At 43.1% G+C, this 26,636-nt stretch overlaps 1 protein-coding gene across 3 annotated transcripts; it reads left to right on the plus strand.

The window, feature by feature from the left end:
• The first annotated feature begins 2,952 nt into the window (after positions 1 to 2,952).
• Positions 2,953 to 25,838, plus strand: AMPD1 (adenosine monophosphate deaminase 1). 3 transcript variants are annotated; one of them, XM_044378616.3, is made up of 16 exons: positions 2,953 to 3,067; positions 4,325 to 4,336; positions 7,946 to 8,126; positions 8,629 to 8,794; positions 11,349 to 11,514; positions 15,109 to 15,328; positions 16,279 to 16,408; positions 17,652 to 17,846; positions 18,160 to 18,291; positions 19,210 to 19,373; positions 21,212 to 21,338; positions 21,512 to 21,675; positions 22,777 to 22,897; positions 23,574 to 23,747; positions 24,202 to 24,312; positions 24,671 to 25,838. In XM_044378616.3, exons 1-16 carry the CDS (start codon positions 3,046 to 3,048, stop codon positions 24,827 to 24,829), a joined length of 2,244 nt encoding a protein of 747 aa, XP_044234551.2. In that variant the 5' UTR covers positions 2,953 to 3,045; the 3' UTR covers positions 24,830 to 25,838. The 3 variants fall into 3 exon arrangements, with proteins under 3 accessions (XP_044234551.2, XP_057166333.1, XP_057166332.1); XM_057310350.1 differs by lacking the exon at positions 4,325 to 4,336 and having other exon boundaries at positions 2,969 to 3,067; XM_057310349.1 differs by lacking the exons at positions 2,953 to 3,067; positions 4,325 to 4,336 and adding an exon at positions 4,780 to 4,882.
• Positions 25,839 to 26,636: the final 798 nt, after the last annotated feature.

Below are 26,636 nucleotides of genomic sequence, written 5' to 3' on the forward strand. Positions count from 1 at the left end.
AAAAACTTTCAAGCAGACTCCACGCTGAGTATGGAGCCCAACTCGGGGCTTGATTCCATGACCTGAGATCATGACCTGAACCAAAACCAAAAGTCGGACACTCAACCGACTGAGCCACCCTCAATGAATGTTTTTAAGTGGAGAATATAAGGATGAAAGTGGTGGGGTTTTAAAAAAGATTTTAGTTATTTATATGCCAGAGAGAGAGCGCAAGCGAGTGAGCGCACCAGCGGGAGAGCGGCAGGCAGAGGGAGGAGCAGGCTCCCCACTGAGCAAGAAGCCTGATGCGGGACTCGATCCCAGAATCCTGGGATCATGACCTGAGCTGAAGGCAGATGCCTAGCCGACTGAGCCACCCAAACATCCCAAAGTGGTGTTTTAAAAAGATTTAATCTGGCAGCATTTTGCAATATGGTTTGGAGGCAGGGAAAATAATTAAGCATCTATTGCAGTTATCAGATTTGAGATGATTAATGACTTATCAGAATTACATTAGCTGCTGGTAACCAAAAAACCTGACTCATCAGTGACTTAAACAAATTTATTTTTCTTATATACAGTTAACCCTTGAACAACATGAATTTCAACTACCCACATCCACTTATACACGGATTTTTTGATAGATACTGTATTGTAGATGTAGTTTCTCTTCTTTATGATTTTCTCTTCCCTAGCTTACTCTATTGTAAGAATACAGTATATAATACATATAAAATACAAACTATGTGTTAATCAACGGTCTGTGTCAACAGCAAGGCTGCTGGTCAGCAGTAGGCAATTAGTAGTTAAGTTCTGGGGAAGTCAAAAGTTCACGTGGGTTTTTGACCACGTGAGGGGGCGGGAAGAAGGGTGCCGGTGCCGTTACCTCCGGGGCTGTTTGAGGGTCAACTGTATTCGGAAGACCGCAGGTGGGCAGTCCAGAGCTAATATGGTGACGTCAGGGTGTTGTCAGGGACCCTGGCTCTTTCTTTCTGCTCAGGCATTCTTCACATGTGGCTTTTGTCCTGCTTGTCACTTGTGTTACAATAATGACTGATTTGCACCCACCCAGATATTTTTTATTCCAGACAGGAAGAAGAAGATGGGCAAAAGGCAGAACATAGGCCAGCTAAGTTGACCTCTTTTAAAAGAGATTTATCGACATGCCACCCAGCAATTCTATTTATATTCCTTGGCCAGACTGTGCTGTGTGGAAGTTTAGTAAATACAGTTTTCTGGCTGAGTACATTAGTGTCCAAACCAAAAAAAAAGGCTTTATTAATGAGAAAAAAAGGGGAAATGACTTTTGAGTAGACAACCACAGAGGGAATGGGAACATTGGAGGGTAACATATAAAGGTAAGAATCGCTGAAGGAGAAGCAGGATTGGGGAAGGGAACATTCAGTTTGGAAAATATCAATTTGCAGACACCACTGAGAAATCCAGGTGGAAATGTCACCCCCAAAATTGGAAAAGAATGAAAAAATGTTTTGGTTCAATAACAGCATTGTAATGTGTTCCGGGGTCGTTGATTAAAAGGAGGTGATGACCGTAAAGCTGGGCAGCCAAATACTCTGCTCTGCCAACAAAGAGGCTTGTCCCACTTTTTAATAGGAAATAGTAGTGAAAAGGTCGTTCAGTCTACGTCCATTCAGTCTATTCCAGATCTGAAGTTCCAACCTCTGCGACTGTCTTTTTTTTTTTTTTTGAAGATTTTATTTATTTGTTTGTCACAGAGAGAGAGCACAAGCAGGGGGAGCGACAGGCAGAGGGAGAAGCAGGCTTCCCTCTGAGAAAGGAGCCCAAATCGGGACTCCATCCCAGGATCCCGGGATCATGACCTGAGCTGAAGGCAGATGATTAACTGACTGAGCCACCCGGGCGCCCCTCTGCTACTGTCTTACCGTTACAGGGGTGCCTGGGTGGTGGCGGTTGGTTGAACGTCCAAATCTTGGTTTCTGCTCTGGTCGTGAGATCAGCCCCTCATCTCCACGCTCAGCGGGGAGTCTGCGTGGGTTTCTCTCTCCCTCTGCTCCTCCCCACCGCAAAATAAATAAACACATCTTTTTTTAAAATTAAAAATTAAAAACTGTTACAATCGATATATTCTGCTGAATCCAGGAAATACTTTCTTTGCCTAGAAGTAATTAGTACATCATTAGCCATAGCAAAGACTCTGTTATTGTGGGAAGATCATGATAGTTTGGTCCAGAGAGCCTCCGCTTTGCCATTTATGAGCAGAATGGCTCTGGGCAGGACACTTCACTTCTCAGAGCCTCAGTTTTCTCATTTGGGAAGCAAGGATGAAAGTACTTCTAAGATTGTAATTAGGATCAAATGCATAATGTCTGGAAAATGCATTTTGTACTATAAAATTTTATATAAAAAAAGATATTATTTCTTTTGTGACAATTTACAGAGTAGGGGTAACTGAGCACTCCAGATAGCAGGTGACTTTCCTCTAAGATTTGAAGTAAATTTACTACTTAATTTATTAAAGACATTCTGTCGGGTGAATTTCTGTTCAATCTAGGGTATTTCTAATGAAAGCGTGTGTGTGTGTGTGTGTGTGTGTGTGTGTGTGTGTGTGTGTGCTGTGAACTCAATGACTACACCAGCATAGTCATCAACTACAGAAAGGTTTTCTCATGACTGAAATCCTGAGAACTTTGACGTCCACAGCCTGGAAGACTTCCCTGTATTTCACCGGGGGGAAAAATAATCATCAGCGGTCAGGTCATGCAAGAAAACCACACTCGAGGAGAATCCAATCTGTAGGAAGATTTAGAAAGTAGCGAAGTGCAGTTCTGACCTAGCACATATCATCTCTGGAATCCCTGAGTAAAGCCTGGAGGCTTCACCTGTTTCTCACTGTCAGTTGCGTCCAACTATAAATAGGTCTGAAACTCATCTCTCTCTTTTTAGCAGAGAAGGGTCAGATTACAGGTGCAAAGCAAAATCATAAAATGAGTGTCAGGGTGTTTTATACTGTCAGGCAGTCATCCCCACAGCCTCCTCTCTCCTCCTTTCTACTGTGCTATCCTAGAATCCAGGACCCCGGCAACAATGCCTCTGTTGAAACTTGAAGGTAGGTGTGCAGCAGTGTTTGGAGAGCTCGATTCTTTTAAATGCGGCCATTCCTTTAAATAGCTTGTCAGCTTTGATGATCCTTTCTTTAGGGTCACAGCAGCTTTGATAATACTTTTCAGGAAGAAGCAAGACATGAGTTTCAAGGATTTTTTTTTTTTTTTAGTTTTGGAAGGGAGGTAATTTCCTAAAACTGTATCAGGTGGTAGCATCTTGGATGACCCCAGTTTGGAAACTGTGGAAAATATTTAAAATTTACTCTGCTCATTTAAACAGAGCCTGAGCCATCACCATTTTGAGAAGGGTCCCCTGCCACATCTCTAGCTAGAGGATTAGTTGATAACCACGGGCATAGTGGACATAGGAACCCAATCACAATCCGGGTTTGTACACACAGTATTTTTTAGGATAATAATGCCTTTTTCATTACGAAAGAAATACATGTCTCCTATGAAATAAGAAAGAGAAATTACAGTGAAAATAAAAGTAGTAACACTCATGCAGAGAATGTGGGATGCAGAGGAAAGTAGTAGTAAGAAAAAAACATTCACAGTCCCATCATCCGAAGATACCGCTTTTCACATGTCAATTTATTTTCTATGCAAATTTAAAGAATTTTTAAAAACACTGTTGTGATTCTATTATACACGTCACTTTATATCCTGCCCTTTTTCTTGGCTTCGCATCATGACTTAATCATTTACCATAGTTTTTTAAACTCTTCCTAAACATCATTTTGAATGGCTGTGTAATATTCTAATTTTCTTAACTAATCCCTTAGGTTCTTTACAGTTTGGGTAAGTATAATTATACTCTGAGAACAATATTTGCACCTAAAGCTTTTTCCATTTTTAAGGATGAAAATCAGTGGGATAGATTCTCAGTAATGGCTGTTTGGTGGGTGTTACTAAATTGTTTACAGATGTGCTTTTTTGGTTTACCTGCAACCAGCGTCGTAAGAGAGTTTCCGTTTCTCTAGATCAGATTTCTTTAAAATCACATTTTACAAAGAGTACCTCTTTAAGATTATAAACAGAAATTTAAAGAGCCGAAAGGGATGTGTACTGGCCATATTCCTAGGGGTTTCTGATGGCAGCAAATTGTAGGTAAATGGAAGAATGAGCTATAATAACACATTCCACCACACCCCTTTCTCGTACCAGTCTACACGCTTCTATTCCAAAGCGCTGATTAACAGCCACTGTGATTTCTGAAAGTTGTTTATATATTTTATCTTGTTTTATTTTACTTCATACAGCTAAAGAAAAACGTGAGTATTTTGGACTATTTTTCCTGCTATTTGCCAAAGTATCAATTTAAAAAATGATACTATCCATTAATTCAGAAACATGAGTATTTTTCAGCAGTGTTTATTCAGTGATACCATGGAAAACCAACAAAGATTAATAATGACCAGCGGTGCCTGGGTGACTCAGTCAGTCAAGTGTCCGCCTTCAGCTCAGGTCATGATCCCAGGGTCCTGGGATTGAGCCCCGCGTCGGGCTCCCTGCTCAGCAGGGAGTCTGCTTCTCCCTCTGCCCCTCCCCCTGCTTGTGCTCTCTCTCTCTCTCTCAAATACATAGATAAAATCTTTAAAAAAAAAGATTAATGACGACCATAGATATTCCATAGCATTGCAAATGAACTCATGGATTTTCTGGACTCCAAAAAAACCCCATTTTTTAAAGAGAATCTCATGGGGGCGTTCATTTGAGGTTTTAAAATAAAATGATGTTCTTCTTTAGACGTAGATTAACCAAGGGTCTACTGAGTCCTGCCGTAGGAAATCCTCGGCTCCAGAGAGAAACATTTCATGGTAAATATTTGTGACCACATAAAATCTCGCTTTAGATGAACTGTAACTCTATATCCCCTCCATCTCCAATGAGACTTGTCCTTTAGCTGATGGATAGTAGGTCTGCCTTGGAGTTCCTCTGTGGGATGAGATGTGGCGGATGAAACACCTACGACCTGTCTTTCCTACACGCCCCCAAAGCACTGCTGGGAAATAAGCATGATTTTCTGGATCTGTTGAGTGAAGAGGCAAGCATGATATTCCTTTTCTCAAGAACCTTGCACTTCCCATGTTAATAATAGTAATTCCCAACTTCTTTATAGTACTGTGTAGTGTTTAAAGGATTTCTTGTTTAATCTTTATAACAGTTCTCTGAAGTTGACATTATTATTATTAGCTTTCTCCTGTTATGATGATGAACACCGGGGCTCCCTGTGATTATGTGGTTTGCCCAAGGCCATCCAGCCTCCACTGACACTTTTCTCACTCCTAGTTCAGTGTTCTGGCTTCGTCATTCTACTGCTTGTTTCTATTGTCTCGTCGATTCTATATGTAAAGGTAGATGTCCCGTCCTCAAGATATTTCCACTCTGATGCTCCATCATTGCACACATAATATGCTCAAAAAAGAACTCAACAGTTATCTATACAGACCCAAGGGAGTCATCTGTCCCTTATTCCATGAATTCCGACTGTCACCAAGTCTTATCTACTCATCTTTTGAAATACCAGTTTCACTCTTTTCCTTCCCACAGTCATCACCACTCCCGGAAATGTTTTTGAAAGGCAGAGTTCTTGAATTCGGAGTCAAATTGCAGCTGTGGTTGCATGAAGTCAAAACAACTGGTTGATTCAGTGGAAGGAGACATCAACCATATAATTTGGGGGCATCGTGTAAACCACTTCTTGACAGTGGAGTTTCTACTTTTCAACTGTCTATAGTGGCTTAGGGAGACGCAACCTCAGTAAAAACAATAATGTTTAAAAATATGAAACAAATGGGTATGTGCCGTCCGGGATAATGACTGCTTGTTCCGTAAGAGCCAGATTTCGAGCAAGTAGGATTTGGTTTCTGGGCATCCACTTCCCTGCTGTCCTTCCTGAGGCCTCCAGCAGCATTGCCACAGACCCACCGTGACAAGCCAGTTGCACCCTCGTCCTCATCCCTAAGCTCATCCCCGTCTCCATCCTCACCCTCATCCTTCTCATCATCATAACCAACTAGCCTGTATCTGTTTGCCTTTCGTGGTGCATGAAGCCTCTTCTAACTTCTGCCTGCCATCCATCCTCGAGGTGCATGTGCTTACTTGTGATTCTCATGGAGGAATGATACTAATTTCTGGGGATCAGTGGGTAGTGGGGTGGAAGGCATTCCCAGGCTATCAAATGTATCTACTTAGAGTTCCATTTCGTCCTTTGTGGATTGTGGTACTTGTCAAAGAACTACTCCAGAGCATCCGAAGACGGTTTTCAGTTTCAGGCAGTGCTCGAGCTGAATGAAGCAAACAGACACATGAAGTTCGGCCAGTAGAGTGGATATCTGTTGTTCTCCTGGGATGAGCCAGGTTTGGAAAGCAGGCTGACCTGGAAGTGACATTGCTATCACTTCCAATGTATGCTTCAGCCTAAACTAAGTCATATCATTTGTCATTTCCTTAGTAGCCCAAAGCTAACCCCCAATACCGCATAGCTGTCTGACCAATGCTACCAAATTGCATTACTCAGTTTGAGCTGGTGCTTTATCCTCTGTAAAGCACTTCCACGTACATTACCATGACAGCCTATGAGTGAGGTTTTGTACATATTAGTCTTACCACTTTACAGATAAGGAAACTAAGACAGAGGAAGGTGAACGTATTGGTAAGTGCAGAACAGGGACTTGAGCGCATTACACTTACTTAGGTTAAAATTGAAAATGTGGCATTTTGGAGACCTGTTTTGATACTGATGGGGTGGAAGGGAGGGGATCTTCCTCTCTGCATGCAGTTTGCTCTGTCATCATATGAAGAATGTTCTGTCTACTCCTGTTGCTTCAAATAGCTAGCTGTCTGCCATTCTCATTATTTGCTACCTGCTCTTTTCTGGAAATACCAAGAGATTTTAGAAGTATTAGAGGTAATGATGAAACAACTGGGTATGTGGAAAATGCAATGGAACTTAACAGAAGATATTTGATGGCCATTCCCATCCTATAAGATGAAACTAGTTCTCTTACATCCTGAGACTCTTGGGGTTAGTCATTGCCAAGTTAAGTTCACCCCTCCGCCCATCCTAAGAATGGGAATATTAAGGGGCACCTCAGTTGGAAAAACATGTGACCTTTGACCTCAGGGTTGTGAGTTCGAGCCCCACGTTGAGTGTAGAGATCACTTAAAATAAATAAATAAATAAACTTAAGAAAAAGGATGGGCATATTAAAGCATGTAAAAGTAAAACTGGTTTTCTAAGGGTCATTTATTATGGAGGTCCAGGTGTCCACAAGAAATGGGATTCCCAACGATAGTAGTAAATTTCAGTGGCTCCCTTCCCCCACATACCAGCATATCATCAGGTTGTCAGGATTTGAAATAATGTGTGAGGGAAACACAGTATCCATTCTATGAGGAAGAAAAACCCAAAGGACACATTTATTTCTCAGAACTACCTAGATCCTTGGTTCTCTTTAGGAAGAAAAACTCCAAGGACTGACAATCCTATTCACATCTTCACAAGCATCAGAAAAACTCCACCAGTTTAATGAGAAGGACTCTGTTGCATGGTCTATGCGGTCAGATTTAGCCCTGCCAGAAACAGGTGATCTTAGACAGGTGCTAGTCCTGCAAGAAACCAGTCCCTCTTTAGGACCTCCTGAGATGTGCCGTAAGAATCTGACCTGTGTCTCTGAGAATGGATTTCCAAGCTACCCACCCAGAAACTTCTAAAAAGAGAGCAGGCACTGAGCTCCGACATGTTTCTGGGACACTGGTTAGAGTATAGGGGAGCCACATCCCCAGGACAGTCCTTAGCCCTGTGCCTTACATAGCAGGAACTCTCTGATGACCTCTGACAAAGGGCTTAAATACTAACCCATGAAAACCTCTTTTAGAAATTGATGATACATTACGCAGCTTTGCTGAAAAAGTGTTCGCCTCTGAAGTCAAAGATGAGGGAGGCCGTCATGAGATTTCCCCCTTTGATGTGGATGAAATCTGCCCAATTTCTCATCATGAGATGCAAGCACACATATTCCACCTGGAGGCCAGGTCCACCTCCATAGAGGGCAAGAGGTAAGCGGTGTAAGGGGACTGCTGGGACACTGGGACACTGGGACACGGGAGGGGGAAGTGTCAGGGCAGATGGTTCAGTGTGTCTGAATGACAATTCAAGTCGGAGGAGAACAGTGCCAGAGCTAAGAATTCTTCTCGCTCCCCAATACCCCCCACCCCAGCACTGAATAAGCTAGGGCAAGGTTACCAATGACTACAGGAAGAAAACAGTAGACCTCCTCGAGTGCTAGGAGCAGACTGCCTGTGAAGACCAAGGTCATGCTGAAAGCCTTCTAGCATGTTCCCGAAGGCCCACGGTTCCAAGGGATACCGGGAAGAAGGGAATACAGTCATGTGATGCCTCTTCCCATATGGTTGGATCCTGTTTCTGACTCCCTGCTGACATTTTAATTTTCCCTTTTTGTCCTCAAAATGAAATTGAACAGTGAAACATCAATCTATTGCAATGAAACTCCCAATGAAGCCAAAGTTAAATCCTTTTATTTTTGCATTTCAAACTCAGAAAAAAACGTTTCCATGGACGGAAGACCGTTAATTTGGCCATTCCACAAAGTGAAACATCTTCCACCAAACTGTCCCACATCGACGAATACATTTCTTCGTCTCCAACCTACCAGACAGTGCCTGATTTCCAGAGAGTGCAGATCACTGGCGATTATGCCTCGGGGGTGAGTGGCTCCTTGCCCCTCAAATGCAGCTGCTGGGAAGACACAGCTTGGTTGTTTCAGCTTCCTTGCCTTCCTCCCCTTCCCAGAGGAAGGTGTTCGCTAACTTGTCCTCTGTTATACTCCCTTACTGCCTCTCAACACCGATACGCCATATCTTATATTTCTGTTTTGCTTCATCATCTCACATAATTTATCCTCCTTTATCTCATTTGCTTGCACATGGAGAATATTCTGTAGAATGCAGTGTGTGTTACAGAATACACTAGACAAATTTGAGCACAGAGACCACGAGAACAGCTGGGGGGCTCTTCTCACTGAGGATATCACAAAGCAGGACAGGGAGGCTCGGGAGGCACCGGGGGCTCTTGGGCAGCCCTAGACTGAAGAGAAGGGCTGTGGGTAGCATAAACCAATCAAAGAAAACAGATGGGAGGAAAGAAAGGGAGATGAGAAGAGTGGAGAGCCCAGAGAAAAGAAGGAAGATGAAAGACAGGCTAGAAAATTCGAACGGGGCTATTGTTTTTTTTGACCAACGGTCATCTCCGATTTCATTACGGATGCTTACACAGTACGTTATTGCCTGGAATAGACTCTAGTTATGCCACAAGGATAGTAAACTCATGTCACAAGCAACTTGACCGGCCTGTCCTATCCAGAACAGTTGGGCAATTAATAAATCTCTGCCACATGGACTTGCAGAATCAGCATCATATTGGTGAAACTGATGGCTAGCTCTCAGTCTGGGCTCCAAATATAGTTTTAATGACCCGTCCTAAGCCCCCTTCTCATGTAACTGACCCACTTAGGGTCAGTCCCAAGATACTTAAAAGTGGCAGAGCAAGGAAACAAACACGATTCTTGTTAATAACATGAGTGCTCTGCAAATGGCAGGCATTTAGATGGTGAATAACTGAAAGATGACGTTTAATAGAGACAGGGAGACCTCCAGAGTTAAAAAAAAAAAAAAACATAAAAATTAAGAGACAAACTTGATACCTCTGTGCTTGGTAGAAACAAAAATAAAAAGAAAGAAGATGGGAGGGAGGACAGGGTTCACAGAAGTCAGGGAGTAGCTGTTTCTCCTCTGAAAGCTGGAGGGCACCTGAAACCATGGCCTGGAGTCTTTGAAGAAGCAGGTGTGGCTGTTGGCTGAATGTGGCTGAGCTCACGAGCACCACTTACCAGGTTGTAGTCTGTGCCCCGTCGGTCCCCGCCCTTGTAATTGAACAGAGAGGTAGGGGGATCAGGACTCAGTTTCCAAGGCCATTAATCCCTGGTAATCAAGTGATTCCATTTAATCAGGTCTTCCTGAGCACCTACTCTGTGCAAGGCGGTGTGTGCTAAGTGCTGAAGACACCAAGGTGAATATCTTTTCCAGCTCTTATCCTGGAAAAGATAGACCGGTGGCCCATTACGTGGCAAAGGAACAAACATGCCACATTGGAAGCAAACCCCTAGCTCTAGCACCTGCGCCAGACTCTCTTGGCCAAGGTCAGCAGGTCAAAGAGTTCAACTGATTAGGACCAATATCTGGACCTCAAACCCTGAGAACACGCTTACGTTGGTCCCAGAAAGTCTTTGGGCTCCGATGATGAGCATTCAATGAATTCAAGTTATGACTCCTTGGGCATGCCAGGCCCAGCCATGAGTCGGGGATGGGGCAAGGGAGAGGCCAGTTCAGGAAATTTCCAGCAGTTCTAAGAACATGTGACTCTAGAATCTTGCTATTTTTAGCCACGGGTAAAATTCTCTTTAAAACCATCCAAAAGAGGGGTGCCTGGGTGGGGAAGTTGGTTAAGTGTCTGACTCTTGATTTTGGCTCAGGTCCTGATATCAGGGTCCTGGGATCAAGCCCCACGTTAGGCTTTGTGCTCGGTGTGGAGTCGGCTTAAAGATTCTCTCTTCTCCCTCAGCCCCTCCCCGCACTCTCTCTCTCTCTCTCTCTCAAATAAATAAATAAATAAATAAATAAATCTTTTTTTTAAAGGAGTTTAAAACCATCCAAAAGAAAGGATGATGTTCTGATCCATTTCTAACTGCAGAAGGCAGTATATTCGTGACAGGGGTGGAGGGATATGTGACACTTGATTCATCCCTGAATATTTCCCTCACTGTCCAAAAAAGCAGTCTGAATTCTCACATGAGAGTCACATCATCCTTCAGTTGAGATACTGTCTTCAGAAGCCCATACGTAAAACGTCCATACGGTACCTGGAAGGAAGAAAGTATTCTCCGTGTTAGAATGGAGTCTTTCAACCACACTTGCTTGATAGTCACTGCTTTCTAGCAAAACCCCAAACAAGCACCAGACGATATAAGCAAAGACTTGCAGAACAGGCGAGCTTCAGTAGAAACGGAAGAGTTGGAAAAACTTCAGGACCAGCTCCTGGAGAAAGACCCTAGGGCCCAAGTCAAGTCGGAAGCAGCCGCGTGGGCAGGCAAGGCTCAGCGTGGGCAGCAACAGCAGGGGACTGGGGTCGTACCAAAGACAAACTTCACTGGCTTCTTGGATTTTCACAGGAGCGACTCTGATACTCTGACATTTTCTTGGCAGGTTACAGTTGAAGACTTTGAAATGGTTTGCAAAGGTCTATATAGGGCATTGTGTATACGGGAGAGGTATATGCAGAAGTCATTTCAGAGGTTCCCTAAAACCCCTTCCAAGTACTTGCGGAACATCGACGGTGAGGCTTGGGTAGCAAATGAGAGCTTCTACCCAGGTAAGTAATTTTCTTATGCAGTGTATGAAATCGATCTTTAGGTCAGGTATGCTCCTGGATTACAGTAGCTCCCCCCACCCCATCCATGGTTTGGCTTTCTGCGGCTTCAGTCACCCGAGGTCAGCTGAGGTCCATGAACAGATGATCCTCCTGATTTATTGTCACATCGGTAGTGGCCTCATGCTACGTCACAATGCCCACGTCAAGCACCTGACTTCATCTCACGTAGGCATTTTATCATCTCACATCATCATAAGAGGAAGGGTGAGTATAGGGCAATGAGATATTTTGAGAGGGGCACCTGGGTGGCTCAGTTGCTTAAGCATCCAACTCTTGATTTCAGCTCGGGTCATGATCTCAGGGTCGTGAGATCGACCCCCACGTCAGACTCTATGCTCAGCGGGGAGTTTGCTTGAGATTCTCTCTCTTCTTCTCCCTCTGCCCCTCCCCCCTGCTCACACTCACTCTCTCTCCCAAAATAAACAAATAAAATCTTTTAAAAAAGATATCTTGAGAGAGATCACATTCACCTAACTTTCATCACAGCAAATTGTTAGAATAGTTCTATTTTGTTATCGTTGTTGTTAATCTCTTACTGTGCCTAATTTATACAAAAATGAGTAAGTTGATAGACCAGTAGCCCATTAATAGGTATGTAGGTATAGGAAAAGACATAGTACATACAGGGTTCAGTATTATCACAGTTTCAGGCATCCCCTGGGGGTCTGGGAACATATCCCCTATGGATAAGGAGGGACTACTGTATAAATAGTCCGATCTAAAAATATCATTGTCATCTTTGACTCCATCGTCTCTCCTTCCCACATGCACAATCACATGATTAATTCCATACAATATCTCTCCAAATCTCCCCTTTTTGTTATTCCCCGAACCCTAATTTAGGCCTATACTCTCCTTGTCCACATTATTGCCATAGTTTCTGACCTACTCTGTTAAATTCTAATCTCCTTCCCTTTTGGTTCATATTCACGTTAGTGCCAGCTATTAAAACACAGATCTGAGCATATCCTTCTCCCACCCGAAACCTTTAATTGCTGCCCATTACTTACAAAGTTAAGTCCAGTTTTTAGCCTGGCATTCAAGGCCTACCATGAACTGTCCTCCTAACTACATTTTCTTTATTGATTTTTGGACCTGCACCCTCAACCTATTTCTACATCTAGCTTATCTGCTCCACCTCTGTTCTGGTGGGACTATTTCCTGTCCTTCACTTGGTTCAGCACTTTCTTGCCCCCGTACTGTTGTCGTGCTGTGCCCTGTGCCTGAACAGGGGGACAGTTCACTTTTTCTCTGTACGTCCTAATGTCCAGATCCAACCTCATCCTTCAATGTGCAGCCCACATACCATCATTTCCGGCCTTGCTTTAACCTCTGGATAAATCTAAACTATATGTTTTGACTTTCCATAGTACTTTGTTTACATATCTCACTTTTTACTCTCTGCCTTAGATGAAGTACCTATTTTTCAATAATCAGATTTTAACGACTTCACGGATTTCTGTTGGGTAACTGTGCCATCATTTATTTAACCAATTCTCTTTTGTGGGCATTTAGATTCTGACTTTTAAAAATTTATTTCCAATAAGGCTACAATAAATGGCTTAATATAAACATCTCTGTGTAGTCGCTTTACATCTTTCAGAATCTTCTTCTAGGATTGAAATTTCGAGGGAGGCAGATATTAAAGTGTTTCTGAACTTTCAGATTGTTGCATCATGAAAGATTTCCAGTTCTGCCACTTCTTCTCTATGAGTCCTTTTAATATTAAAACCATTTAAATGGTTTCCGTTTGGTAATTGGTTTACCTATTTTTCTACAATATCGACATTTAGGATATCTGTTTTGCCTTTATTTCTTCTAAATTATGCTTTATCTCTCTGGGATGTTTAAGAATAAAGATTTGAAAATTAAGATATGACACAGCAACATATTGTTTCACTTCTCTCATGTTCCTTAGCTCCCAGTTTTGAATAGAAAACGAGTGACTTTTTCTTTCTATATTATTTTCCCCACTCTAGCCATTAGTCATCACTTGCAAACTGGAGACTTCCTGCTGCCTTGGGCACATACTTGTTGAAAGTAAAAGGCTAAGTGCCTTATAGGGCCATGACAGCATAGAATTTGCTCTTGGCTTTCTTAGACTGAAATTATTAGCACGGAAAGAAAGGGACATTTACCCACAAAATCCCTTCTCAATTCCTTTAGCAGAGATTGTAAAATTGTATGTGCTTTAAAAAGTGGGTAATATCAGAGAAGGAGACAAAGCATGAGAGACTCTGGACTCTGGGAAACAAACTGAGGGTTACAGAAGGGAGGGGGATGGAGGGATAGGGAACCAGGTGATGGGTATTAAGGAGGGCACCTGTTGGGATGAGCACTGGGTGTTACACACCACTAATGAATCACTGAACACTACAACAAAAACTTACGATGCACTGTATGTTGGCTAACTGAACACAACGAAAAATAAAAACTAAAATAAAAAATAAAAACAGCTCTTTCTATACCTTCAAAAAAAAGGTGGGTAATATAACAAGAACTGTAATTCTTATAGTAAGAAATTATTTTATATTTCCATTTATATTAAAACCACTCTAGGTGGAGCACAAAGGGTGTTTAGGGCAGTGAGACGATTCCGTATGATACTATGAGTGGATTCGTGTCATTATACATTTGTCAAAACCCATAGAATGTACAACCCCAAGAGTGAGCTCTAAGGTAAACTATGGACTTCGGGTGATTAGGACCTGCCAGTGTCACGTTCATCCATTGTGACAGACGTCGCACTCTGGTGGAGGGTGTGGAGAGCGGGGAAGCAGTGCCTGAGTGGGGGTAGGAGGGTATGGGAACTGGGCACTTGGGGCTCAATTTTACTACAAACCTAATACTGCTCTAAAATAGAAAGTCTATTAAAAAATAACCGATCTACGTGAAGACCTTCAGTGAAGGGTTTTTTTTTTTTTTTAAGGAAAAGATCTAAATTCTACTTTTTTTTTTTAAGATTTATTTATTTATTTATTGGACAGAGATAGAGACAGCCAGCGAGAGAGGGAACACAAGCAGGGGGACTGGGAGAGGAAGAAGCAGGCTCATAGCAGAGGAGCCTGATGTGGGGCTCGATCCCAGAACGCCGGGATCACGCCCTGAGCCGAAGGCAGTCGCTTAACAAATGAGCCACTCAGGCGCCCCGCCCTAAATTCTACTTTTTAACTGTAGTTTGACTTTTATTTCTCTGCAATTATCTCATAAGCTAATAAAATATTCTAAACAGGAAGCCTTTGATAACTTACTGTAGTAAGATTATTTGTAAGTAGTGTATCAATTATGTGAACAGTACTTCTAAAGAACCTGAAAATCATTCTTACACTAGATACAATCTTATTTTACACTACTAATTTAGTCACCTTTGGAAAATAATATAAAAATAAACTTTAGCTTAGTCCTGGATAATTATAGCTTATGACGTACAGAATTCCAGACTAATGAAATCTTACAGCATTTCATATTTTGGTTATTTTTATGTGGCCATTTATCTTCTTTCTTGATCTATTACTCTGTGTTTTATTGAAAAAGTCTTCACCCCTCCTGTGAAGAAAGGAGAAGACCCCTTCCGAACAGATGACCTCCCAGAAAACCTCGGTTATCACCTCAAAATGAAGGACGGCATAGTTTACGTCTATCCTAATGAGGCAGCCGTCAGCAAAGATGAGCCCAAGCCACTTCCTTATCTAAATATGGACACCTTCTTAGATGATATGAATTTTTTACTTGCTTTAATTGCCCAAGGACCTGTGTAAGTGTTTAATGATCCCTGAACTATTGCGACTCCCACCACTACTCCCGGGCTCCACCCCCACTACGCCCACCACGACCGCTACCACCGCCGCCGCCCCCACTACTACCACCACCCGCACTACTACCACCACGACCATTACTACCACCACCACCAACCACACTACTACTGCTGCCACCCCCACTACTACCGCCGCCACCCCCACTACTACCACCACGACCACTACTACCACCACCACCATCCCCACTACTACCGCCTCCATCCCCACTACTACCGCCTCCACCCCCACTACTACCACCGCCACCCCCACTACTACCACCGCCACCTCCACTACTATGACTACTACTCAGAGTAAGAATGAGTATTTACCGAGTGCTTACTATGTTCAAACACTATGTGAAACCCTTCATGTACATTATTTCCTCCCTCCTCACCATCATTCCCTGAGGTGGGTACATGTGTAATTGCAGTTTTATAAGCTGAGACTTCGCTGAGTTAAGTAATGTACCCAAAGTTACACAGCTGGCTGAACCAGGATTCAAGCCCGAATGTGCCATCTTCCAAGCCGGGGCCCTAAGCCTTGAGCAACATTGTCTTACCTGGCTTATTATAATTATTATTATTTAAGTCATCCCTACACCCAATGTGGGGCTTGAACTCACAGCCCTGAGATTAAGAGTCGCATGCTCTTCCAACTGAGCCAGCCAGGTGCCCCTCTCCCCTGGCTTTTAAATTCCTTTCCAAATCCTCCCTCATTATTCTGTCCAACTTTGAGGAAAAGATTGAGCCCTGGGAGCCCAATACTTTTCAAGTGAGATTAACTGCACACTGAAATGTTTGTTCCAGTAATTGTTTCTTATAAGTAATAAGGGTCCTGATGGTTTTGAAATTGTGTCTGTTTTCCTTAAGTGTCTGAATGTTTCAGAATTATGTGATTTAATTTTTCACAGTAAGACCTATACCCACCGGCGCCTAAAGTTCCTCTCGTCCAAGTTCCAGGTGCATGAGATGCTCAACGAGATGGATGAGCTAAAGGAGCTGAAGAACAACCCCCACCGAGATTTTTATAACTGCAGGAAGGTAAACATTGCACTGCTCGGAGGTCACTGCTGGGCCAGAACATTAATCCAATTAGTTCTTGAGTGGGGCAAGAAAGATACTGTTTCTCTGGTTACTGTAAGATTCCTGCAGGTTCAGGGGCGCCTGGGTGGCACAGCGGTTAAGCGTCTGCCTTCGGCTCAGGGCGTGGTCCCAGCGTAATGGGATCGAGCCCCACATCGGGCTCCTCTGCTAGGAGCCTGCTTCTTCCTCTCCCACTCCCCCTGCTTGTGTTCCCTCTCTTGCTGGCTGTCTCTATCTCCGTCAAATAAATAAATAAAATCCTTTAAAAAAAAAAAAAGATTCCTGCAGGTTCAGTGGACTTAGTGAACCCAGATGAATGATTCTAGAAGGTTAAAATGCCATTTCTATTGTTTTCCACGCAGAAAGGTTTACCACATTCCTGCCACAAAAAGTTACCATGATCACGAACAACAAAAATAACAAAAACAAATGAAATCTCAAAAATGGCCATTCAAAGATTTGGAAGATCTTTATTCTAGTCCTTTTTCTTCTACTTCCTGACTCTAAGATATTGGGGGAAGTGATTAAATATTTCTGAGTTTCAGTTTCCTCATTTGTGAAATTGGGAAATACATCGGCTCAGTCCAGCTCACGAGAGGACTGTGGGTATCAAATGCACTAAGGACAATGGAAAACTAATCAATTTAGAAACACTTCCAAGATGTGTTCTGACCATTCAAGTGATTGCAAGAAGTGGGGATAGACAATAGATGAGCAGATATTTGGGACCAAATCCTGGCTCAGCTGCCTGTATAAGCTTGGGTGAATTAATCTATCAAGTTTCCAGCTTATAAAATTGTAATCATGAAAATGTCCAGCTCATAAATGCCATCACTGGGCCATGGCTTCGTCATTTTGATCCTTTCTCCCTTCGGGGTGAAAGCTGTGGTAGCTATTTCAGTTTGGGGGTGGAGAATGGTCCCTAAGAATTTTATGTGGATTAAAGGTAGGGAGTAAATTGGGTGCAAGATATCCAAGAGAAATGGGCATTATTATTACATCCTAATCCGTCACATTCTTGCAAGGGTACGAAGAGGTACTATGGGTTCTTTTCTGCTGGGCCACGTTTACCAGCTGTCAGTCACACCCCTCTATTTATTCCTTTCTCCTGCCTCGGTGGGGTTTGCAGGCACCATAGCCTCTAACAGAGCAGCATGACTAAGGCTGATTGTTGGTTTTCTTCCTCTGAATATACACACAGGTGGACACTCACATCCATGCAGCTGCTTGCATGAACCAGAAACATCTGCTGCGTTTCATTAAGAAATCTTACCAGATTGATGCTGACAGAGTGGTCTACAGCACCAAGGAGAAAAATCTGACCCTAAAGGAACTTTTTGCCAAATTAAAAATGCATCCCTATGACCTGACTGTTGATTCTCTGGATGTTCATGCTGTAGGTTGAAAAAGATCATGTCAGTTTCATGCTCGCACTGAGAACCCTGCATGCCTTTCTCCTACAAACTCCCCCCTTCTCAGAGCCCTCTTAACTGTGTCAGCTGACCCTGCTGGCTGAAAGCACCCACAGACAATTTTGAGGTTCACTCATTGTCAACTGTCCCAGATTCCATTCTTGGAGCCCAACCCCTTCCCCTGTTCCCAGGCCCCTGTTCCTGGTGGCTATTCCCTAGCTCTCTATGTCCCATATGTCCCAGTATACGTATGTCCTACGTATAATGATACACTTGTGCTCCTGTTTCCTGATTCAGGGACGCCAGACCTTCCAGCGTTTTGATAAGTTCAATGACAAATACAATCCTGTCGGAGCAAGTGAGCTACGAGACCTCTACCTAAAGACAGACAATTATATTGATGGAGAATATTTTGCCACTATCATCAAGGTGAGGAGGAACCAACCAGATCTATGGTACCTGGCCTGGTTCTTGAGGATGGGGAGGAAGAGAGGGAGGAAAGGTAGAAAGGAGAGAAGAGAGGAGGAAGCAAGGAGGGAGGGAAGGAAGGAGGGAAAGGGAAGAAGGAGGAAGTGTACTATCCCTGGGGCCAAGCACCACGGAAATGAATATAAGAATTTCTTTGGAAATGTCCACTGTAATGATTTTTAAAGACTTCTATGCCTGGGCTAGAGAAGCTGAGGGTGTGGATTTGGGACTGACTAAGGACTCTTTCAGGCTCTGGGAGTTGTAAGCCTGGAAAGAGGTGGGATCGGAATCCACCCTCATCTTCATGGCCTGAGCGCTAGGACATAGGAATGACATAGTGGGCTTGGGAGATGTGTGTTTTAGAAAGTAGGAGGCGTAAGGAGAACTGAATGTCTTTTGCAGGTGCCTCAGGTAGGGTAGCTCATCGTCCTTTGTCTGACTTTTTCACTCTCTAGCCTCCATTATGCCTTATCCGTCTCTTACCGATTAGATTCCTGTCATCTCTCCATTTCCTTAGATCTTTTTAAAAAGGTTTTATTTATCTATTAGAGAGAGTAGCACGAGAGAGAGAGAGCGCGCAGGAACAGGGACAGAGGCAGAGGGAGAAGCAGACTCCCCACTGAGCAGGGAGCCCGACTCAGGACTCGATCCCAGAACCCTGGGATCATGGCCTGAGCTGAAGGCAGATGCTTAACCGACTGAGCCACCCAGGCGCCCCTCAATTTCCTTAGATCTTAACCCGGAATAGTTTCCCTCTGGCTTCCTTTCACACGTGGTCTGTTCGTGGTACCTACCTCCTGTCCCTAGACCCCACAGATTTAGACCACCTGAGGGACTTGTGGGAATTCCTGGCTTTGGACTCCTCTCTTGGCTTTGCAGGAGGTAGGTGCAGACCTGGTGGAGGCCAAGTACCAGCACGCCGAGCCCCGCCTGTCGATCTACGGCCGCAGTCCTGACGAGTGGAGCAAACTGTCCAGCTGGTTTGTCCGTAACCGCGTCTACTGCCCCAACATGACGTGGATGATCCAGGTCCCCAGGATCTAGTACGTACCTTCCCATCGGAGACCCTAAAGCCTGGCTTCGTCCCACCTGTCAGACCTCCTCCACACGAATGAGGAATATGCAGTCACAACAAGCTTTGTTATAGCGGCACGTAGAACCGGGTCCTGGGTGCCTGGTTTTGTCCACGCCGGGTTCAGCACTCTTGACCAGAGACAGGAGTTAGGAAGATCATTTCAGTCCAGTTCTTTAACGGGGTTTTTTTGTTTTGTTTTGTTTTGTTTTTTTTAAAGATTTTATTTATTTGACAGAGAGAGACAGCCAGCGAGAGAGGGAACAGAAGCAGGGGAAGTGGGAGAGGAAGAAGCAGGCTCCTAGCGGAGGAGCCTGATGTGGGGCTCGATCCCAGAATCCAGGATCACGCCCTGAGCCGAAGGCAGACGCTCAATGACTGCGCCACCCAGGCGCCCCTGGTTTTGTTTTTTTTTTTAAACACAGGACTTTAGGCAGATCACAAAATAACTTTTGAGAATATTTAAAACTTAGCTAGGATAAGAACTATGTACATTTGATTCTATTTTTTCTTTTTCTTGGTCTTCCTCTCTGTGTCCAGTTCATTCTTTCCCATGCTTATCTGGACTGGGATGTAGCTTTCTTGTATCAGAACCCCTACTACCATCTGCCGATCGTCTCATCTACAAGTGCTCAAGTTCTCCATAATCAATGAGTAATTTATCAATGGTATTACCGCCCGCTAATTACTCATTGCCCTCAGGGATGCTCAGTATCATTGATCTTTTATCGAACTTAAGTGTTTATATATTTTCTGGCCACCTGCCCCTGTGTCCTGTGTGCTCTGGCAACACAGGAGTTTTTTCCTGTCTCTTTAGCCAAAAAAGTAACTTTTTTGACTGGGGTAGAACTTCCTGTATTATATCATTATAGCAGAGAGGCAGTAGCTACAGTAGTTAGGAGCATGGACTCCGGACCTAGACTGGCAATACTTGAATCCTGGTTCTATTACTTATCAGCTGTGTGACCTTTGGCAAATTTCATGAGCTCTCTGTGCCTTGGTTTCATCATCTTTAAAATGGGGAGCACCTGACTGGCTCAATCAGTAGAGCATGTGCCTCTTGATCTCTGGGTGGTGAGTTCAAGTCCCACATTAGGCATAGAGCTTGCTTAATTTTTTTTTTAAAATAGGGTCATAATGGTACTTAACATATTGCGTGGTTATGAGAATTAAATTCACTAATATTTCTGGCTACTTAAAAGAGTGAATGGCATATACTGAGTGCTATATCAGAGTTTGTCAGATTGTCCCTGGCTACAGCATATCAGAAGTGTTCTTTTAAAAAAATTATTTATTTATTTGTCAGAGAGGGAGAGAGAGAGAGAGAGGGAGGGAGGCAGGGGGAGAAGCAGGTTCCCTGCTGAGCAGGGAGCCCAATGCGGGGCCTGATCCCAAGACCCCAGGATCATGACCTGAGCTGAAGGCAGACGCTTAACCAACTAAGCCACCCAGGCGTCCCCAGAAGTCTTCTTAATAACTATTTCATGCTCACCATCTTATACACCACAAGTAAATCACCGACTCTTGTGTGACATAGTTCCTATACTCTTCATTTTCTATCTGGACTTAGCTGTGAAGGTTAATATTTTTGCCACAGAGGGTTTGTAGAAGAGATGGGGACAACTGGTTCAGCAAGACATTTGTATCTCCACGCCCATTCTAAACTGACTCCCTCTTTATGGGTAACCAAGAAGAGTGTGCCTAGGATGGACACAGTCTTTTCCTGAACATGGCATTTGATGCCCTCATACAGGGGCTACCAATCCTTAAAATATTTTCTTCCTGAATTCTCTTCATTCTCGCCTCTAGTGATGTGTTTCGATCTAAGAATTTCCTTCCACACTTCGGAAAGATGCTGGAGAATATTTTCATGCCGGTGTTTGAGGCCACCATCAACCCTCAGGCTCACCCAGACCTCAGTGTCTTCCTCAAGCATGTAAGCATGACCCGTTAGGCCTGTCCCTGTGCATGACCCAGCACGCCCACGTAGCTGTGATGCATTTTTGCTGCTTATCTCTGACGTTCGGTCCTTGCCTTTGGGAGCTGAAAGTTTGAGGACCAGGATCCCTGTCGGACTGACACCACTGCATGGCTCCTTGTTCCGGACAGATTACTGGCTTCGACAGCGTAGATGATGAGTCCAAACACAGTGGGCACATGTTCTCCTCCAAGAGCCCCAAGCCCCAGGAGTGGACAATAGGAAAGAACCCATCTTACACCTACTACGCCTGCTACATGTACGCAAACATCGCAGTGCTCAACAGCCTGAGAAAGTAAGTAGACGGACGAGAACGGGAGCTAGGAGAGGATTCTTTCTTTTTAAGGTTTTACTTATTTATTTGAGAGAGAGTGTGAGAGAGAGCACGAGAGTGGGGTGAGGGGCAGAGGAAGAAGCATACTTCCTGCCGAGCAGGGAGCCCAATGTGGGGCTCTATCCTGGGACGCTGGGATCATGACCTGCGCCAGAGGCAGATGCTTCACCAACGGAGCCACCCAGGCGCCGGGAAGGAGAGGATTCTATCTGACACAGCTCTGCTCAGACATTGGCTCCCTGGGTGGTCAGCCAACTGCCCTGCTGGGATGCTTCTGACCGACCCAAATCAGACACATCTTTCCCTTGTCTTTTTGTTTGGTTTCTTTCTTTATTTGGTAGCAGGAATGGGCATTTTGGAGCCTTCAGGGACTTTCACAGTTCCTTTTCTTTGGAAGTTTAGGAACCGATACTAATCACTGTGTCATGTATTTTATTTTATTTTATTTTAAAGATTTTATTTATTTATTTGACAGAGATAGAGACAGCCAGCGAGAGAGGGAACACAAGAAGGGGGAGTGGGAGAGGAAGAAGCAGGCTCACAGCAGAGGAGCCTGATGTGGGGCTCGATCCCAGGACTCTGGGATCACGCCCTGAGCCGAAGGCAAACGCTTAACCGCTGTGCCACCCGGGCGCCCCATGTGTCATGTATTTTAAAGCTCCATACATGTTACCCTTCTTGATATACGTGGGTAAGGAATAGAGGAACATTACAACAGGGTTTTCTGGAAACATTTCCCCCCTCAAAAGCGTGAGCAGGAGAAAGGGGGACTTGGTGGTGACATTGGTAAATTTCCTGTTGAAACTGAAGGGAATCAGATCTTGACTTTCCTCCATACCCTCATATCCTTTGCTGCCTCTTCTTTCAGAAGTCTGTGGTCAGGAAGAATTAAGATTATAATTTGGAATTGCCAGTTTTGCTGAATCCTTTAGATGCCCCCACTCCCTTTCAGAGTGTTAACTTTTTTTCTACCAGATTTTCTTGTAAATCACTCCCTGCCCAGCACTGCTGCCAGGTCCTAGTCAGCCACCTGTGATCACTAAGGCAGCTCCCTTTCCCTAGGGAACGAGGCATGAACACGTTCCTGTTCCGACCTCACTGTGGGGAAGCTGGGGCTCTCACCCATCTCATGACAGCATTCATGACAGCAGATAATATCTCTCATGGCCTGAATTTAAAAAAGGTGAGTTGGAGGCTCTCTTCCGAATATTTTTTCTATTGGAACTAGAGGAGTAATTTTTTTTTCCTTATCGTTCTGTCACAAGTTATTATCAACACTAGAATCAAATGAAAGCAGAGCAAAAAAGATTTTTGAGGTTATGAAGTGCAGTTCATTCTACAGAGACCAGAGAAGTCAAAGGAGCTGCTCGATTACCTTACCAGTTAGTGGCAGGGATGAATTAATACAGATTTTCGGACTTTAATTTTAGAGCTCTGACAAGGGATAATTCAGAGGCACTTGGCTTACCTTAAACGGGTTTCCGCCAGATTTCTTGTTATAGCATGTTTTCAAACGCCTCTTTTGAGAGTCAGAACTTTCTCGTAGAGAAAAAAAAAACAAAAACAAAACTGTTTCAAGGTGAAGTGTCTTCTCTGACAGAGACCATCTAACTTAGGCAATTACAACTCAAACATTTGGTTTGACTCAATGCTTCTGAAAATCGATGATCTCAAATAAATTTATTCTAAATAGTATTTCCATTTAAACACTATTATTCTTCTTTACTAAGGGATTTAAAGAACATGTGATCATTTTCTTGAAAGCTAAAAACTTGAGGTAGATCGTGGGGTTTTCACATTTCTAGTTTGTGTCCCTTTTTCAACGTCCTTAAATATTGTTTTTCACTTTTCCTTTTCAGAGTCCTGTGTTACAGTACTTGTTTTTCTTAGCCCAGATTCCCATCGCTATGTCGCCATTAAGTAACAACAGCTTATTTCTAGAATATGCCAAAAATCCTTTTTTAGATTTCCTCCAGAAGGGACTAATGATCTCGCTGTCGACAGATGACCCAATGCAATTCCACTTCACCAAGGTACACATACGGAATCTTGAGCAATACAAGCATATTTGGCGGGACTGTTGTTGCCCATCCAGAATTTTATCTATTTATTTATTTATTTGAGAGAGACTGAGCAAGCAAGAGAGAGAACACGAGCTGGGGGAAGAGCAGAGGGAGAGGGAGAAGCAGAGGGAGATGGAGTAGCAGAGGAAAAGGGAGAAGCTGACTCAGAGCCTCACACGGGGCTCCATCTGGGGACTCCGGGATTATGAGCTGAGCCAAAGGCAGATGCTTAACCAACTGAGCCACCCAGGCACCCCTCTTGCCCATCTAGAACTTTAAAGTCAAATCAAGGGATTTCGCTGTACTTTTTCTGCTGGATGCATGTTATTTTTTTTTAATACACTCTTTCTTCTTTTCTTCTCTCTCTCTCTCTCTCTCTCTCTCTTTTTTTTTTTTTTTGCCGCATTTAAATAAATAATCCAAGGAACCCCTCATGGAAGAATATGCCATTGCTGCACAAGTGTTCAAGCTGAGTACCTGTGATATGTGTGAAGTGGCAAGGAACAGTGTTCTGCAGTGTGGAATTTCTCATGAGGTAGACCTGTCCTTGACTGGTTGCCCTTCTGCATATAGGATCCGGTAACTGAGTACTGAAAAGATAGCTGGGGGAACACATGTAGAAAAATTATCCCACAAATCGTATGCTGTTACTAGGGACAGGGACTAGAAAGAAGTCTTCTATCTCTCTGGCTCTGCCTTTGGCAAGGCAAATAAAATACACTTGACTTCTCAGCAGACCATGCACACTGGGGCACTGGACGAGTGCTTTTCATGGTCTATTTTTTCCCTTTTGTCAGTAAGTAATATAAGGAAGGAATCTTTGTGGAAGATGTAGTTATAGTCTATATCAGGATAAAGAGACAGCAGTCATTCTGCTTCCTTTTGTCTTACAGGAGAAAGCAAGGTTTCTGGGCAACAATTACCTTGAGGACGGCCCTATTGGAAATGATATCCGGAAGACAAATGTTGCCCAAATCCGCATGGCCTATCGCTATGAAACCTGGTGTTATGAACTTAATTTAATTTCGGAAGGCCTTAAATCAGGAGACTAAATTAAATAAACCAAATAATATTATGGGTGAGATTTTCATTGGAGAATATGAATAATAACAGTTACCAGTCATTGAATCCCTACTCTAAACCAATGATAGTACTAGATATTATTCCACTGACGTTATTTCACTTAATCATTTTCACTTTATGAAGTAGATAATATTATCTTCACTTGGGGGAAGATGAGTAAACTGAGGTTAGTGAAGGTGATAACCTGCACAAGGACACATTTATTGAGTGGTAACTGGGGACATAGGTTTGTCTGACTCCAGAGTCTCCATGACTTTCAGGCAAAACATTTGCTCGTATTCTTGCCCCACCTTAAAATCTATTGATAACTAATAATAACTTGAGGCAGGGCAAAAATTCGAGCAAATAACGTGATTGGGAGAATGTAGGCTTTTGGTTTATAGAATGAGATTTGCTCGAGGCACTTAGACCGTTGAAACGTCCTTTTGACAGGATGCAACAGAAGACCGGCATTCTTAGACAAAAACAGGTGTTGCCCAATATAGAAAATCCATACTTATGAGCTATTATGCTTAGGGAGAATTTATCTTACAAAAGGATTCTTAGTTGTAAGGACATAGTTGGCAAGAAAGTTATAGTCAGCTGTCCTTGTACATTTTAAATAACTTCACTTACCAAAGTAAGATACACATGTAACTTTTTAGAAACCTGCCTGCTTCTCAAGGCCAGCCAGGTGGAATTCCAATTAGCTAGACCATACTTCTACACATACAACTGTGTTGCCATCTAGTGGCTGGGCTGATAGTTCATTTCATTTATTAATAAACAATTACTGATCAAACAGGTCAAGTATCAGGGGCTATTTAGACAGCAAAGGTATCAAGAATAAGATTTCATTCCTATTCTCAAGTTGTTCACATGTGAAATGATAAGATGGGTGGATACAAATGTGAAAAGGAACATTTTGTGAAACGTCTCAGAAAGTATTGACTTTTCAAATGGAAAAAAAAATAAAGGCAGATTCCACTACATCAAAAACTAAGGATGTACTGTATGGTGACTAACATACCATAATAAAAAATTTAAAAATAAATAAATAAATAATAAGGGCAAATTCCTGCATGTTTCCACATTCTATACAGGTAGCCATAAGCATGGGTGTGAGCCTGACAGCGTGTTTATACTAGCCCTAGTGTAAAAATCCTCTCCCTGGTTTCTGAAGTTGAACTTCTGTTTGTGGAATATTTGTAAGTACCTTAGAAAACCTGATTTTATTTTACCTTGTTCTCCATGTCATCAAAATAATACAGATTGCTAAATTAAACATGCTATTCTCAGACTTAAAAGGCATTAACTACCATTAGTTGTATCTCCATCTTACCCATGAGAGGGCAGTAGAATACATACATGTTAATTCCTTTATTACAGCCATAGAACCCCTGCCAGATTGGGTTTCATATTTGGTACTTGGAATTCAATCTGCCTCATTTTGCCAAATAATCTTCTTGAATGCAAAGTTTGGACTCTGAAATCAATTTGAATTTTGAAATGTTTTAAAATCATACTATTCTAGCTTAAAATTTCATCTTAGACAACTGTTTGGGAGATTTTCTAAATATAGAAAGATTTGGGGAGGGCGACACTGTTCAAAATTTAGGCAAACAATATTGACATCTATTTCCTCATCAAGGCACGATTTTTCAAATGTCTTGTCATTACTCCCCCCCCCCCCCCCCCCCCCCCCGCCAACCACCATAGAAGGTAATTCCCGTTTCATTGTCTACAGCTCATGGTTTCACAACGGTGTGGGATATGCAGCTTTTACTGCTTTGGCTA

This window comes from Ursus arctos, unplaced genomic scaffold (genome assembly GCF_023065955.2).
Source record: "Ursus arctos isolate Adak ecotype North America unplaced genomic scaffold, UrsArc2.0 scaffold_12, whole genome shotgun sequence".
NCBI classification, from domain to species: domain Eukaryota; kingdom Metazoa; phylum Chordata; class Mammalia; order Carnivora; family Ursidae; genus Ursus; species Ursus arctos.